The 13,156-nt window shown below is 39.7% G+C and overlaps 1 protein-coding gene across 1 annotated transcript; it reads left to right on the plus strand.

Annotated features, from left to right (window-relative positions):
• Nucleotides 1-1,485: 1,485 nt before the first annotated feature.
• Nucleotides 1,486-10,641, plus strand: grsm (granny smith). Its single transcript, XM_034970447.2, has 12 exons — nucleotides 1,486-1,620; nucleotides 2,280-2,443; nucleotides 3,314-3,493; nucleotides 4,217-4,391; nucleotides 5,009-5,178; nucleotides 6,229-6,456; nucleotides 7,452-7,597; nucleotides 7,928-7,992; nucleotides 8,126-8,217; nucleotides 9,182-9,358; nucleotides 9,909-10,019; nucleotides 10,436-10,641. Exons 1-12 carry the CDS (start codon nucleotides 1,554-1,556, stop codon nucleotides 10,532-10,534), a joined length of 1,674 nt encoding a protein of 557 aa, XP_034826338.1. The 5' UTR covers nucleotides 1,486-1,553; the 3' UTR covers nucleotides 10,535-10,641.
• The last annotated feature ends 2,515 nt before the right edge of the window (nucleotides 10,642-13,156 follow it).

Raw genomic sequence — 13,156 nt, forward strand, 5'->3', positions numbered from 1 at the left:
TTAATATTGGTTTTCTTTTTCCCGCGTTAATGGCGCACTTCCAACTTTCCAATACAATACAAGTGAACTGATTTAATTACCGATTACTACTACCGGAACACCGGCCTGTCTGCATATTAAAAGTAACTATTTACTGAAAATGCAAAAAAAAAATAACGAACTCCAAGCTAAAGGTTAGGAAGCATTTCGTTGTATTTTCAAATCGTCGTTGCTTTAGTCCGGATGACGCTAGAAAGTAAAATTTTCAAAATAAGATGTCCTCTGCGGAATCAATTAGTTATATTTATAAGAAGTAAGAATCCAAAATCATTCTAAACTTAGATATAAATGACTGGTCGATCGTTCGCTACTTCGTCGTCATATTATTTTTAATTTTCATTAAAGTTATTCAAGACAAGTAGGTATAGTTTTGTTTTCCAAAAAACATTTTTATTTAGTTATGTTAAAAAGTTTTTGGACGATGGATAAGTGACAGTTACAACATGAAAATTTCTGAACGCTTTTCCACATGACATTAATAGTAGGGATGCACGCATTGGTTTTTAGCTTTCAATCGATTTGCGATCCGAAAAATTTAATTACATGCTCTTGAATCGATATCATTAAAATGGATTATTTCTTAGTTAGTATAGTATAGTATTTTCAGTTGGTTATTTTCTTAATTTACTACTTCTTATACTGGACTTTCATTTAAATTAATCATTATTAGTAGTTAGTTAGTTACCTAAATATAAAAAACTTGCTCTGGGGCGCCACTTTTATATAGTCTATGGTCACTATATGCATAAGGTCTTGTATAAATTCCACGGGTTTTTCGCACTAAGGCGAGGTATTTTATTTTTCTGGTCAGGCTTTATGTATAACTTAACTACTTAACTAATTTAGAATCGATTCGAACCTCAAATTTCAACCCTTTAAATTATTCATTGATTCATTCATCATCAGTCTATAGTCTATACTATAGTATGGGTCTGCTCTCAGAGTGAGAAGGGTTTGGCTTTCCACACTGGTCAAGTGCGGATTGGTAGACTTCACACACCGTTGAGAACATTATGGAGAACTCTCAGGCGTGCAGGTTTCCTCACGGTGTTTTCGTTCACCGTTAAAGCGAGTGATATTTAATTACTTAAGCTATCATAGCTTACATCGACTCATTAATCGATAGAAAAATTAAAGGCACATCCCTAAATCATTGAATTGACATGAACATGATTGACATTTTAGTTTTGACAAATGAGTCAAGTCAAATGACATGACACATCATTTCATACAATGATTTGGCAATAACTAAATGGATAAAGAATAATTTATTTTAAATAAACGAAAGCTTATCATTGCACTTTCTTCGCGATAAAATAATATAAACAGTTGCATTTAATCTATCAATCGATACCTAATATCAATGTTGTCTAGATAGCAATTTCACGGTGCACTAGATTGTGAAAAGTGGGTGGATATCTACGTAAGTGTTTTTAAATGTTAGCGGCTAATATTGCTTACTTTTATCACGTTTGTTATTATTATCGACACGTCATAGTGTTATGTAAGTAATAATGCTGATAGTTAAGCTGATACCATGCAATGCCACTGCGTTGCATCGACACATAATGAACTGTACAGGTGAATGACCTTTACGAAGTTATATTTGGCTAAATTAATATTATCCGTTCATAATTTGCATGTTCATGCACTTTGGCTCGAATTGAGGTTATATATTTTAATTATTCTACTATGGACTAGTAGGTATTCTAGAATACTAGAGCTCTAAAGTGTCTGTATTTCTGTCGTGTTGCTTAGTTACCTTTTTGTGACTGAACTGATCCTAATGGCATAGATATAGTTAGGCAAAATTATACTTAACTAGCGACCTGCCCCAGCTTCACATGGGTGGCTTATTACAATTTTTTGGAGTCTGTAACTCAAAAAGAAAAACTGAACTCTTTTAGGATCACTTTGTTGTCTGTCTGTCTGTCAAGAAACCTATAGGATACTTACCGTTGACCTAGAATCATGAAATTTGGCAGGTAGGTAGGTCTTATAGCACATGTAAGAGTAAAAATCAGAAAACTGTGATTAAAAATTGACAATACTGTTGGCTATATAAAAGATACAACTGGCTTTTGCTTATACCTTGATGTCCAGTGTCGTACTGACCGATTCATTAAGCTTCAGTTCAGAATAAGCTGCTTATCTAGTATTTAGTACATAGTGTCTGTTGATATAACTTACCTTCCTACTTCAATGAGGATATTTGACTCTGACTTCAAATTAAATTGCAGTAAGAAGAATGTCTCACTCACCAGTTAGCATAAAGTTCAAGTGGGGTCTGAGTGCATCAGACCCAGAGCAGAAGCCAGTGCTGTTTGTGGGGCAGGCCTCCCACCTTGCTGCCTTGTCCTGGCAGGACGTTAGCTGCAAGCTCCAGCCCAAAGTCTCTGAAGAGGTAAGAACAATTCCAGTAAGGAGAATGTCTCACTCACCAGGTAGCATAAAGTAACTTGCAACTTGTACTACTGCCTGAAAATCAGCGCTGCAGTAGTCAAATACTGCAGCATCATGCTGAGGCAGTAGCCCTTTTAACTCAAACAAGACATCATTTTTGTTCCTAGTACTGTCGAGCTCAAAGTTTTAAGTTTACCTAGTTTTAATTTTTAACATTTGGTTTATATGTTTTGTTTTTTTTTCTTGTTTTGTGAGCTGAATAAACATTTATTTATTTATTTAAATTTAGAACAGTTGTTGTTGAAACTTTCTGATGTAGTACCACGGTACAATAGAGCTAGGATTGTTCAAATAAATTAAAAGAAGAATTGCAAGACATACTTATTCAGTTAAAATGTTTGAGGAAGTTCAGGACGTCTAGAAAGTAGAAAGTACAAAAGCAAAATAGAAATAAGCATCAAGTTCTAAATTATCTAAAGGTGAATATAAGTGTGTAATATATTTTGTTAATTTTACAGAACCGATTTTATTAATTAGTTTCCGACAAAATTCGGTACACACTAACGCCGCGATAGTATCGCCCTGTGGAGATACGCCCATTGATATCGAATTATCGAATTATTATTGAACACCCGGCTGAGTTTGTTGTGGGCTCTTCTCAGACCTGGGCGCGTTTGGAACCCTCGTAGCTATCAACTTACAAATGCAACAAGTGACTTTCAAAAAGTGTAATTTATTACCTATTTTGAATAAACCATTTGATTTGATTTATGTCACCCAGCGAGACATCGCCGCGATTCTCTCGTCCGTGGAGATGGCGTCTTAGACAGTGTCTACTTTTGGTGGTCTAATTGTTATGTAATTCAATCAGGCTTGGCGCCGAGGCATTAACGTAGCCTCACCAGGGGAGTTGTGTGAGATATGGCCGCGCGCTGCTTCGCTTGGGGTTCTGCCGCCGCGCCGCTCGCGCCACGCGGCGCCCGCGCGCTCTCACGCACTGTCCAAACTCGTGCGCTCCGGCTTGCGCTCCTCTTCTGAAGAGTTTGTAGTGGTGAGTAATGACGAGTGACAACCCTTTTGTGAACTTGTGCTTATTAATAACCCGCAAAGCAACCCCTATTTCATGCCCAATAAGGAGGACACTTAGAATCCTTTAATAAATAAATAAATCATAAATTTTGTTGCCTTTAAGTTACATTGCTGACATAAATTATATAAGGAACACAGATAAAGAACAAATATTAACAATTAAGTAGACCTAGGTGTAGGTCTAGGACTAGGACTAGGCCTGACTTGTTAGTCATCACCTGACTAGGCTTGCCTCATTTATTGTTAAATAAAGTTAATTAACTTACCAGCTCTGCCCAGCCAGGAGATGCTTACCAGTGATAGTGATAATGATCCAATGATAACCCCAAAGCAACCCTTACTGATGTCCTCGACTCTAAGAGCTTGTTGTGGTGTGCAATGATGATTGACAACCCCTTTAGTGAACCTTTGGCTTATGAATGAGCTCCTTAAGTGCCTCTTAACAGCTAGTAGACCTCTTTAATGACTGATTGACCTGATCTATCAACGCACAGCTTAAACTACTGGACGGATCGGGCTGAAATTTGGCATGCAGATAACCATTATGACATAAGCATCCGCTAAGAAAGGATATTTGAAAATTCAACCCCTAAGTGGGTAAAATAGGGGTTTGAATTTTGAGTAGTCCACACGGACAAAGTCGCGAGCATTAGCTAGGTTATACAATAAAATGCATTAATTTCAGCTGGTATGTCGCAAACGGGATGTTCTCGCGAGCGCAGTGGCGATCGCCCGCGCGGTCCCGCTGTACAGTGCCCGCTCCGGGCCCAGTCCGCTACCGGGCAGCCTCACGCCGCCCGTCACCCCCACCACCACTGCGAGGAACACGCTCACTGTGGAGATACACATCGCACATGATGGTGAGTGTCGCACAGTGCCCACGGGCGATGCCAATTTCGATCGCGGGCTGGTGTGAATGCATAGCGTAACTAATACCTACGACACGTGTGCATCATCTTGAATTCCCCGTTCACGCCTGCCCACCGTACATGTGCGAGGGGCAGGGTAGCGCTGCACGCGGACCGTACACTGGCCAGTGTACCGGTTTCGTAATGCAAGCTGAGACAGTTTACTAATACGAGTAGGCATAACTTACCTAGTTGTACCCGCGTTTTTTAAACAAATAATAACTTTTTTTTTTTGTAAGCGAATATACCATTTAAGTATATTGCATTCAATTAATTCGTTTTGTGATATAAATGTAACTATCTATGATTAAACGTGTAAGATAATATTCCTTTATAAACTTTAAGAGGCGCGACTTAGCCTGTAAGTATTAATAATTTAAGTTTAACATTATAATATAACGTTATATATGTTTTGTAAAATGTTTATTGATAATAAAGAATTTAAAAAAAAAAAAAAAATTCGATCGAGTGCAGGCAGGCCTTTTGCCACATGCCCGGTAAACGGGACGCTGCCAACGTCGGTCGCATCCCACACCAGCGCTATTCATATGTTAATCTTTTATTTCTAGAAGGTGATTCTGAAGAAGAAGGCCTGGGTCCATTAGACCCTGAACTGCTAGAGAACACGTTATCTACTGAGGAGTTGAGCACAGTGCAGGATGTGGCGGATGCAACCAGGCTCGCCGCGCGTATCACTGACACGCCTGCTAATATCATGGATGTAGACGCGTTTATTGAGGTAAACATCATCATCATCATCATCATCATCATCCGGATCAACTCTTAATGTATACAAAAATAATACTTCATTTTATAACCCGATAGTTAGAATGTGCAGATTATATAACGAGTTGGTCTCCTCCAGCGATATCGATATATTCAACGGCAAATCTGCTGTGTTTATCAAATCAGTCCGAAAGTGTGACACCCTGCGCACCATATAATAACGTAATTCTACTTTTTAATTCAATTAATGTAATTCACTTATACTTTTGTTTTCTAAGTTCTTATAATTTATATTAATACGTTTTTGTTTTGTATAATAACTAACACAATAACACGTAAGTACTTTATTTGGTGTTCGATTTTTAACAAATTTTTAGTTATATGTTCTTTTATTATAGTATAGGTATTGTTTAATAGTGTGTCCGTTACTAACTTCGTACACGTCCATTACTAATAACTGCATTTGTACACACTTTTTTTGGAGAGTGACTAGTTTTATTCATGGCTTGTATTACTTTATCAATTATTGTCATAATCTGTTTTGTGTGTCCAATAAATAAAAATAAAATAAAATAAAAATAAACCTATCGCCGGCTCACTACAGAGCACGGGTCTCCTCTCAGAGTGAGAAGGGTTTGGCCATAGTCTACCAGAGATATAGGGTTCCAAACATAGGGTGCCGTACCTCGAAAGGAAAAAGTAACCCTTATGGGATCACTTCGTTGTCTGTCTATCTGTCTGTCCGTCCATCCGTTATTTGTGATTACATCATTAAAAAAAGTGTTCATCAACAAATGAATAATTAGTATTTTCAAAGTAACATAACTATACCAAGTGGGGTATCATATGAAAGGGCTTTACATTTACCTGTACATTTTAAAACAGGTTTTTATTTATTTTTATGCATAATACTTTTTGATTTATCGTGCAAAATGTCGAATAAATACGACTGTAATACGGAACCCTCGGTGCGCGAGTCTAACTCGCACTTGGCTGTTTTTTTATACACATCACTGCTTTTTTCAGTACAATTAACAAAACAATTGTCCTTTCTTCTTTCTAGGAAGCATGCAAAGTAGCCAAAGACCTGGACATAGCTGAACCGACGATCATCCGTGGAGAGGAACTGAAGGAGCGGGGCATGGGAGGCATCTACGGCGTGGGCAAGGCTGCAGTGAAGCCGCCTGCACTCGTCGCACTCTCGTATACCGCTGTGGGTGCGACAGAGACGGTCGCGTGGGTCGGCAAGGGCATCGTGTACGACACCGGCGGTCTGAGCATTAAGGCACGGGTAAGATTCTTTCTTCCCAGTCCCACTCGCTTCAGTAAAGCCGCCTGCACTCGTCGCACTCTCGTACACCGCCGTGGGTGCGACAGAGACGGTCGCGTGGGTCGGCAAGGGCATCGTGTACGACACCGGCGGTCTGAGCATTAAGGCACGGGTAAGATTCTTTCTTACCAGTCCCACTCGCTTCAGTAAAGCCGCCTGCACTCGTCGCACTCTCGTACACCGCCGTGGGTGCGACAGAGACGATCGCGTGGGTCGGCAAGGGCATCGTGTACGACACCGGCGGTCTGAGCATTAAGGCACGGGTAAGATTCTCTCACCCCAGCCCCAACCGTAAACAACTCGAGAAATTGGTATTTGAGAGGTTCCAATGTGCTAGATATAACATCATCATATAAGAAAACTCAGCGTTAGTAAACCCCTCTAGACCGCATTATGACTTCCATTTTCAGATCCAAGAATACTGACTTTTTTTTTCAAGGGCAATGACACCGGCAGTACTGAGTGTTTAGAGTTTTATAATACAACTAGCTTATGCTCGCGACTTCGTCCGCGTGGAAATTAAACCCCTATTTCACCCCCTTAAGGGTTGCATTTACAAATATCCTTTCTTAGCGGATGTCTAGGTCATAATAGCCGCATGCCAAATTTCAGCCCGATCCGTCTAGTAGTTTGAGCGTTGATAAGTAGATCAGTCAGTCAGTCACCTTTTCCTTTTATATATTTAGAAGAAGAAGATATTCTCCTTCTAAAGGTCGATGCACATTACTTTCTGCCGCGTACTTTACGTTCCCTAATAGCTCAGCCATTCCAAAAGCCAAATTCCTAAAAGGCCGGCAATGCATCGGCGGCTCCTCTGGTGCTGCAAATGTTCATGGGCAACGGTAATCACTTAACATCAGGTGACCCGCCTGCTCGTTTGCTCGCTATATCTATAAAAAAAAGCCATATCTCAGCCTTGTGCTAGGGCTGTTTCATGATATACTCGCTGTTTTCAGACCTCCATGGTGGGTATGAAAGGAGACTGTGGCGGCGCGGCGGCCGTCTTAGCTGCCTTCTCAGCGCTGGTGAAAGCCAAGCCCAGCATCAACTTGCACGCGGTGTTGTGCCTCGCCGAAAACTCCGTCGGACCGCACGCTACCAGGTAGCTCAACCTTGATAAAATAAGATAAATCGTTCAAGTGCCAGTCAGACTCGCACAGGAAGGGTTCCGTACCATCGTACAAGAAATAATACTTTTTTTTAATTTTCGTAGCGGCAATTTTAAAATTTTTAGTATTTGTTATAGCGGCAATAGAAATACACATTCTGTGATAATTTCAGGTCTCTACCTATTATGGTTCACGAGCTACAGTCCGCTGACAGACAGACGGACGGACAGCGGAGTCTTAGTAATAGAGTCCGGTTAGCACCCTTCGGGTTCGGGCCCCTAAAAGGGCCCTATTAGTTATAATATATAAATTTTTTTTTACAGACCTGACGATATCCACCAGCTGTATTCAGGGCGCACTGTAGAAATAAATAATACTGATGCAGAAGGTATGAAACAAACTCACTTTATTGTAGTCCTTCTTTGGATACCTTTAATACCACAAATTAACGAAAAATAATTAGACTGTTCCAAAAAAACTTGTCTGCATAAATATAATTTGGGTTTCTCGAATATTTACAGGTCGCTTAGTGCTGAGCGACGGCGTTGTATTCGCTCAGCGGGATTTGAAGGCGGATACCATTGTTGATGTCGCCACACTCACTGGAGCACAGGTTATATTATCTATAATATAAAAATCTTAATATATAAAAGGAAAAGGTGACTGACTGACTTACTGACTGAATGACTGACTGACTGACTGACTGATCTATCAACGCACAGCTCAAACTACTGGACGGATCGGGCAGAAATTTGGCATGCAGATAGCTATTATGACGTAGGCATCCGCTAAGAAAGGATTTTTGAAAATTAAACTCCTAAGGGGGTGAAATAGGGTTTTGAAATTTTGTAGTCCACGCGGACGAAGTCGCGAGCATAAGCTAGTGAATCACTAAATGTGTTGGTCATCGCAAATCTCGAGAACAGCTGAACCGATTTCGCTAATTCATTTTTTATAATATTCCTTGAAGTACGAGGATGGTTCTTACGGAGAGAAAAATTTAATCGACTGTTAGACGGAATGAAGTTCGCCAGGGCAGCTAGTAGCATAAATTGTTAGTTATATTATGCTCCAGTAAACATGCTTCCATTATCCGAGTATAATAAGTACGGTAAACCTCACCGAGCCACGAATCACATAAAGACTGCATCAAACAAATTGTTAAATCGTCTACTAATTCTTAATACTTTGTCCTACAACGAATCGCATGTTGCGACAAATCAAATAGTTCTATTTACCATGACCTGTCTGCTGCTTTGGGAACTCAGTGTCTAACAATGAATGATAGCCAGCGAGCTCATTTGACATTTATTTTTAATCCATTAAAGGTTTTCTTCGAAATATTATTTTAGTATCACTCAGTGAAGTAGCAATGTAGTAACTAACCAATGTCAAATGAGCTTGGTGGCTATCATTCAGCGTTAGACACTGAATTAGCAAATCACCACGCAGATCCAGAAACACATTACGAACATGCAACATATCGTAGCATCTAGTAAAACTTTGCTTTTAGATTGATTTCTGACCGTTTATATAGTTTCACGAATAAGTGAACCATAGTTTAACGATATTCGCAGGGTACAGCAACAGGCAAATACCATGCGGCCATCGTATCCAACTCAGCTCGCCTGGAGCGCCTGTGTGTCAGCTCGGGGCTGGTCTCCGGGGACTTGGCTCATGCTCTGCCCTTCGCCCCGGAGCTACACTTCTCCGAGTTCAGCAGTGTTGTGGCTGATATGAAGAACAGTGTTGCTGTGAGTACAATATACTAGCCTCAGAACCACCCTTCTTGACTTGGCTCCCAACAAGTCACACCCAATCATGTAACAGTGTGACTCATTGGGAATCTATTCTATCGATTTTTTACCCATCGAGTCATACCCACAGTAACAGTGTGACTCGATGTGCAAAAAATCGATGGATTCCCAACGAGTCACACTCAATCATGTCACAGACTTGGCTCAAGCTCTGCCCTTTGCCCCGGAGTTGCACTTTTCCTAGTTCAGCAGTTATGTGGCCGATATGAAAAACAGTGTAGCTATGCAACACTGCATCAATATACTAGCCTCAGGACCACCCTTCTTGACGGTGGGCTCCCAACAAGTCACACCCAATCGTGTGACAGTGTGACTCATTGGGAATCTATCGATTTTTTCCTCATCGGATCACACCCACAGAAACAGTGAGATTCGTTAGAAAAACGAGAGGTTAGCGAGATTAAGAACATGGCTAACGCCATCTAGTGGTATTTTTAGGAATTAATTTTTCTTTATTTAATGTTAACAATGGTTGTGTTTGAAGCAGGACCGCAACAACGCCCAGCCGTCTTGTGCGGGGCTGTTCATCTTGGCACATCTCGGGTTTGACTTCCCCGGTGCCTGGCTGCATGTGGACATGGCGGCGCCTGCGCATTGCGTGAGTACCCCGCCCCTCTCCATCGTAGTCCTCATTGCTGAAGGTCGTGGCCCCTTTCCATTAATCCGATAATGGTAGTAGTTTTCCTGGGATGATGGGTTCCCACTCAGCCGTGGCGTGCAGCTCATAGAGACATAAAAGCACTGCTTACCCAAAAATAGTTACCCTAGTTGAAATAGCTCAATGATCCTTTATGACTTGCCAGTATGCCAGATAGCTACCTAGATACCTGTTTTAAACCTTGTGCACGCCACTCCCAGATCCTTCCACACACAGTTCGACTGGGAATGTTAGTGATAATAACGTGCTCTCCGAGGCACTAAACGAAAAAGTCAATTTTAAATTCCGAAGTTGGTCACCCATCCAGTTACCGACTTGGGCCAACGTTGCTTAACAGTTGATAACTAATTTTTCAGGGCGAGCGTGCAACCGGCTACGGTGTGGCACTGCTGACTGTTCTGTTTGGCGCCCAGACGCGCAGTCGACTGCTCAAGGCGTTATCGCCCAACAAGTGACGACGGTATACCCTCACCACCGTCCGCGTGAGCGGCCTCTGACCACCACCCATACCATCCACCATTAAATCAAAATCAAAATATTTTTTTATTCGTTTACCGTTGCTTAGGTTACCATTGCTACCTTAGAATTGGGTATTTGATTTTTTTTTATTACTTTATAATAAACTAGGATAAAAATGATGCCGTAAACTGAAAAAACTAATTAAATCGATCAAATAACAAAAAAGTTATAAGCAAATATTTCTGATTAGACAGTGATAGCGATATAGCATTTTGACGTCATACCTCACTAATGCCATAGTAGCTTCGTGCGGTTTCATACAAATTTTCGTTTTGCGAGAAAGGGATGGAAGACCCTCCCACTCCAAAATTAAAATGCCTGTATCTTTGTAAATTTTTGTTGGATTTTAATATTTTTTTCAGCGTGTCATTATTTTCATCATAGTTTGTAATAAAGTAATAATATTTATCAAATTCAAAAGTAGGAAAGTACCCAATTTAGGGTTTATTATTGTGTGATAGGCCAAAATATTCAAAGCCCCTTATGCATTGTACTTACATTAATTTAGTTAAAATTTATATGGCGATTGAGAAGTCCATCCTTCAACGCCATCTACTTCTTTTATCGTAGCACGATAGCAATATATTTTCATATTGATGGTATAAGGCAGTGGTCCGACCGCCGGCGAGAAAACGACTAACTATCGGCGATTTTCTCTCAAGAAACGCACAATAAATGTACATTCCGTGTAAACGAAAGAGATGCATATATCAAAAGTTGCTCTCTGACTGTTCACACTGCCGGCGACGACTCGCTTTACTAGTTTTGTCGCTGAGCGACGAGCTTTTAAAAATAAACTCGCTCAGCGATGCTCGCTCGCTTACGTACGTACACGTAACGCGCGCGCAGGTTTGCACAGGACTGAGCGACCGCGGGAAAATGGCGCGAGTAATCGCTTGTCGCACTAGCTTATAGTCCGGCGACAAAACTATTGAAACTACACACTCGCTTCCCGCTGATCGCCAACTCGTTTAAGTTTCTAGTCCTACTCGTTTCTCGTTCAACGTCGGCGGTCGGACCACTGCCTAAAGTGGTGAAGAGTGTCTTACGAAACCGTCGTTATGTACCTACTTATAAGTACACTTTTAATTATAATTATTTTAATTTTAATGAAACATTAAATCGAAACAGATAATAATATTAATTAATAAAAATAATAATCATACATTTCACACGAAATAATAAACTAAATGACACCATAAACTGAGAGTATCTTACCAAAATAATAGTGTGTTCAAATAAAAATAATAATGTTTAATAGAAAATAATATAAAACACGTCACTGTTTTTAAAAACATAGTTTTAGGCGCAACACACACCTGCAGAGTGTAGCGGAGCTGAGGCGTATCGTCTTTTAATAAAATAACTCACTCTTCTTTTAATAAAATAACTCAAACTCTTCTTTTCTATATTGTCAAACGGTTAAAATTCATCATCATTATCAACCCATCACTGGCCAATTACTGAGCCGGGTCTCATCTCAGAATGCCATAGTCCGCCACACTGGCCTAATGCGAATTGGCAGACTTCACACACCTTTGGGACCATTATGAGAACTTTCAGGCATGCAAGTTTATTCACGATGTTTTATTTTACTGTTAAGGCCAATGACATTTTATTGCTTAAAACATAGATAACTCCGAAAAATTGGAAACGTATGCCAGAGATCACCACTTTTTTGCCTAATGTCATGTCGGCACTATTATGCCAAAGTAAATAAAGCTTAATTTGAGTAGTTATCAAGAAAGACGCCGCGTCTCGACTTTGCCGATGTGCCTTGTGCTTTGTTACTGCGCCTCGCCGCCACTCTCCACTCTACAGACGTGCGTTGCTCCTTAGGTTTAGATTTTTTTGTCTCGAGATAATTTCGTTTAGTCTCAAGCTATTCCAAACTTTTATCAATATCTAGTTATAATATCTTTTCAGTGAAAGTTATTTCGAATTTTTATAAATATCTATTGTATTAGTATTTTTTAAGAAAGATATTTTAATAATGAATATATGAAGTAAAATGTATTTTTTATGTAATTAACAATAATTTATTATTAGGTATATTATATTGTTAAAAATAAAATATTTGTATGGCTTAATAATAATCAACTGTTGTAAAATTAATAAATACACCTTACGAATTGTAATAACTTTATTTTATTCTCTTAAGCTCCATTTGCTGCGCTTAGGTGTACGTGTAAAGTCTGTTCACTATCATAGTGTCGCTACCCAATTATTTATTTTTATTTATTACAATAAACATAAGAATAATATAGCAGGTATTCTATTTTATTCTTAGAATAGAAAACATTTATTTAACAAACAAACACAGTGAAAAATAATATAATAAAAGCAAAATAATAAATGCGCCTGCGGGTGTAGCGACACTAAGTTAGTGAACAGACTTTATACTTTATACACGGTAAAAAAGTAGTGGTTCGATCCCAATATCGCCAATCTAGGTCGAGTGTGTAGCATTCGCCATTGGAAGCCACGACGCATGAGCTAGGCCGGCTATTCTTCAGCTCTGTTGTAGAATCAGGGTAGGTAAATTTAAAAAAAACCCC

This window comes from Maniola hyperantus, chromosome 7, assembly GCF_902806685.2.
Source record: "Maniola hyperantus chromosome 7, iAphHyp1.2, whole genome shotgun sequence".
Lineage (NCBI taxonomy): Eukaryota > Metazoa > Arthropoda > Insecta > Lepidoptera > Nymphalidae > Maniola > Maniola hyperantus.

Bases quoted from the DNA above. Each gene is read 5' to 3' on its own strand.
- grsm (XM_034970447.2), top strand. From the start codon at position 1,554: ATGCTGATAGTTAAGCTGATACCATGCAATGCCACTGCGTTGCATCGA. The intron at 2,444-3,313 runs GTAAGAACAATT...TAATTCAATCAG, and splicing joins AGCCCAAAGTCTCTGAAGAG to GCTTGGCGCCGAGGCATTAA. The intron at 7,993-8,125 runs GTATGAAACAAA...GAATATTTACAG, and splicing joins AAATAATACTGATGCAGAAG to GTCGCTTAGTGCTGAGCGAC.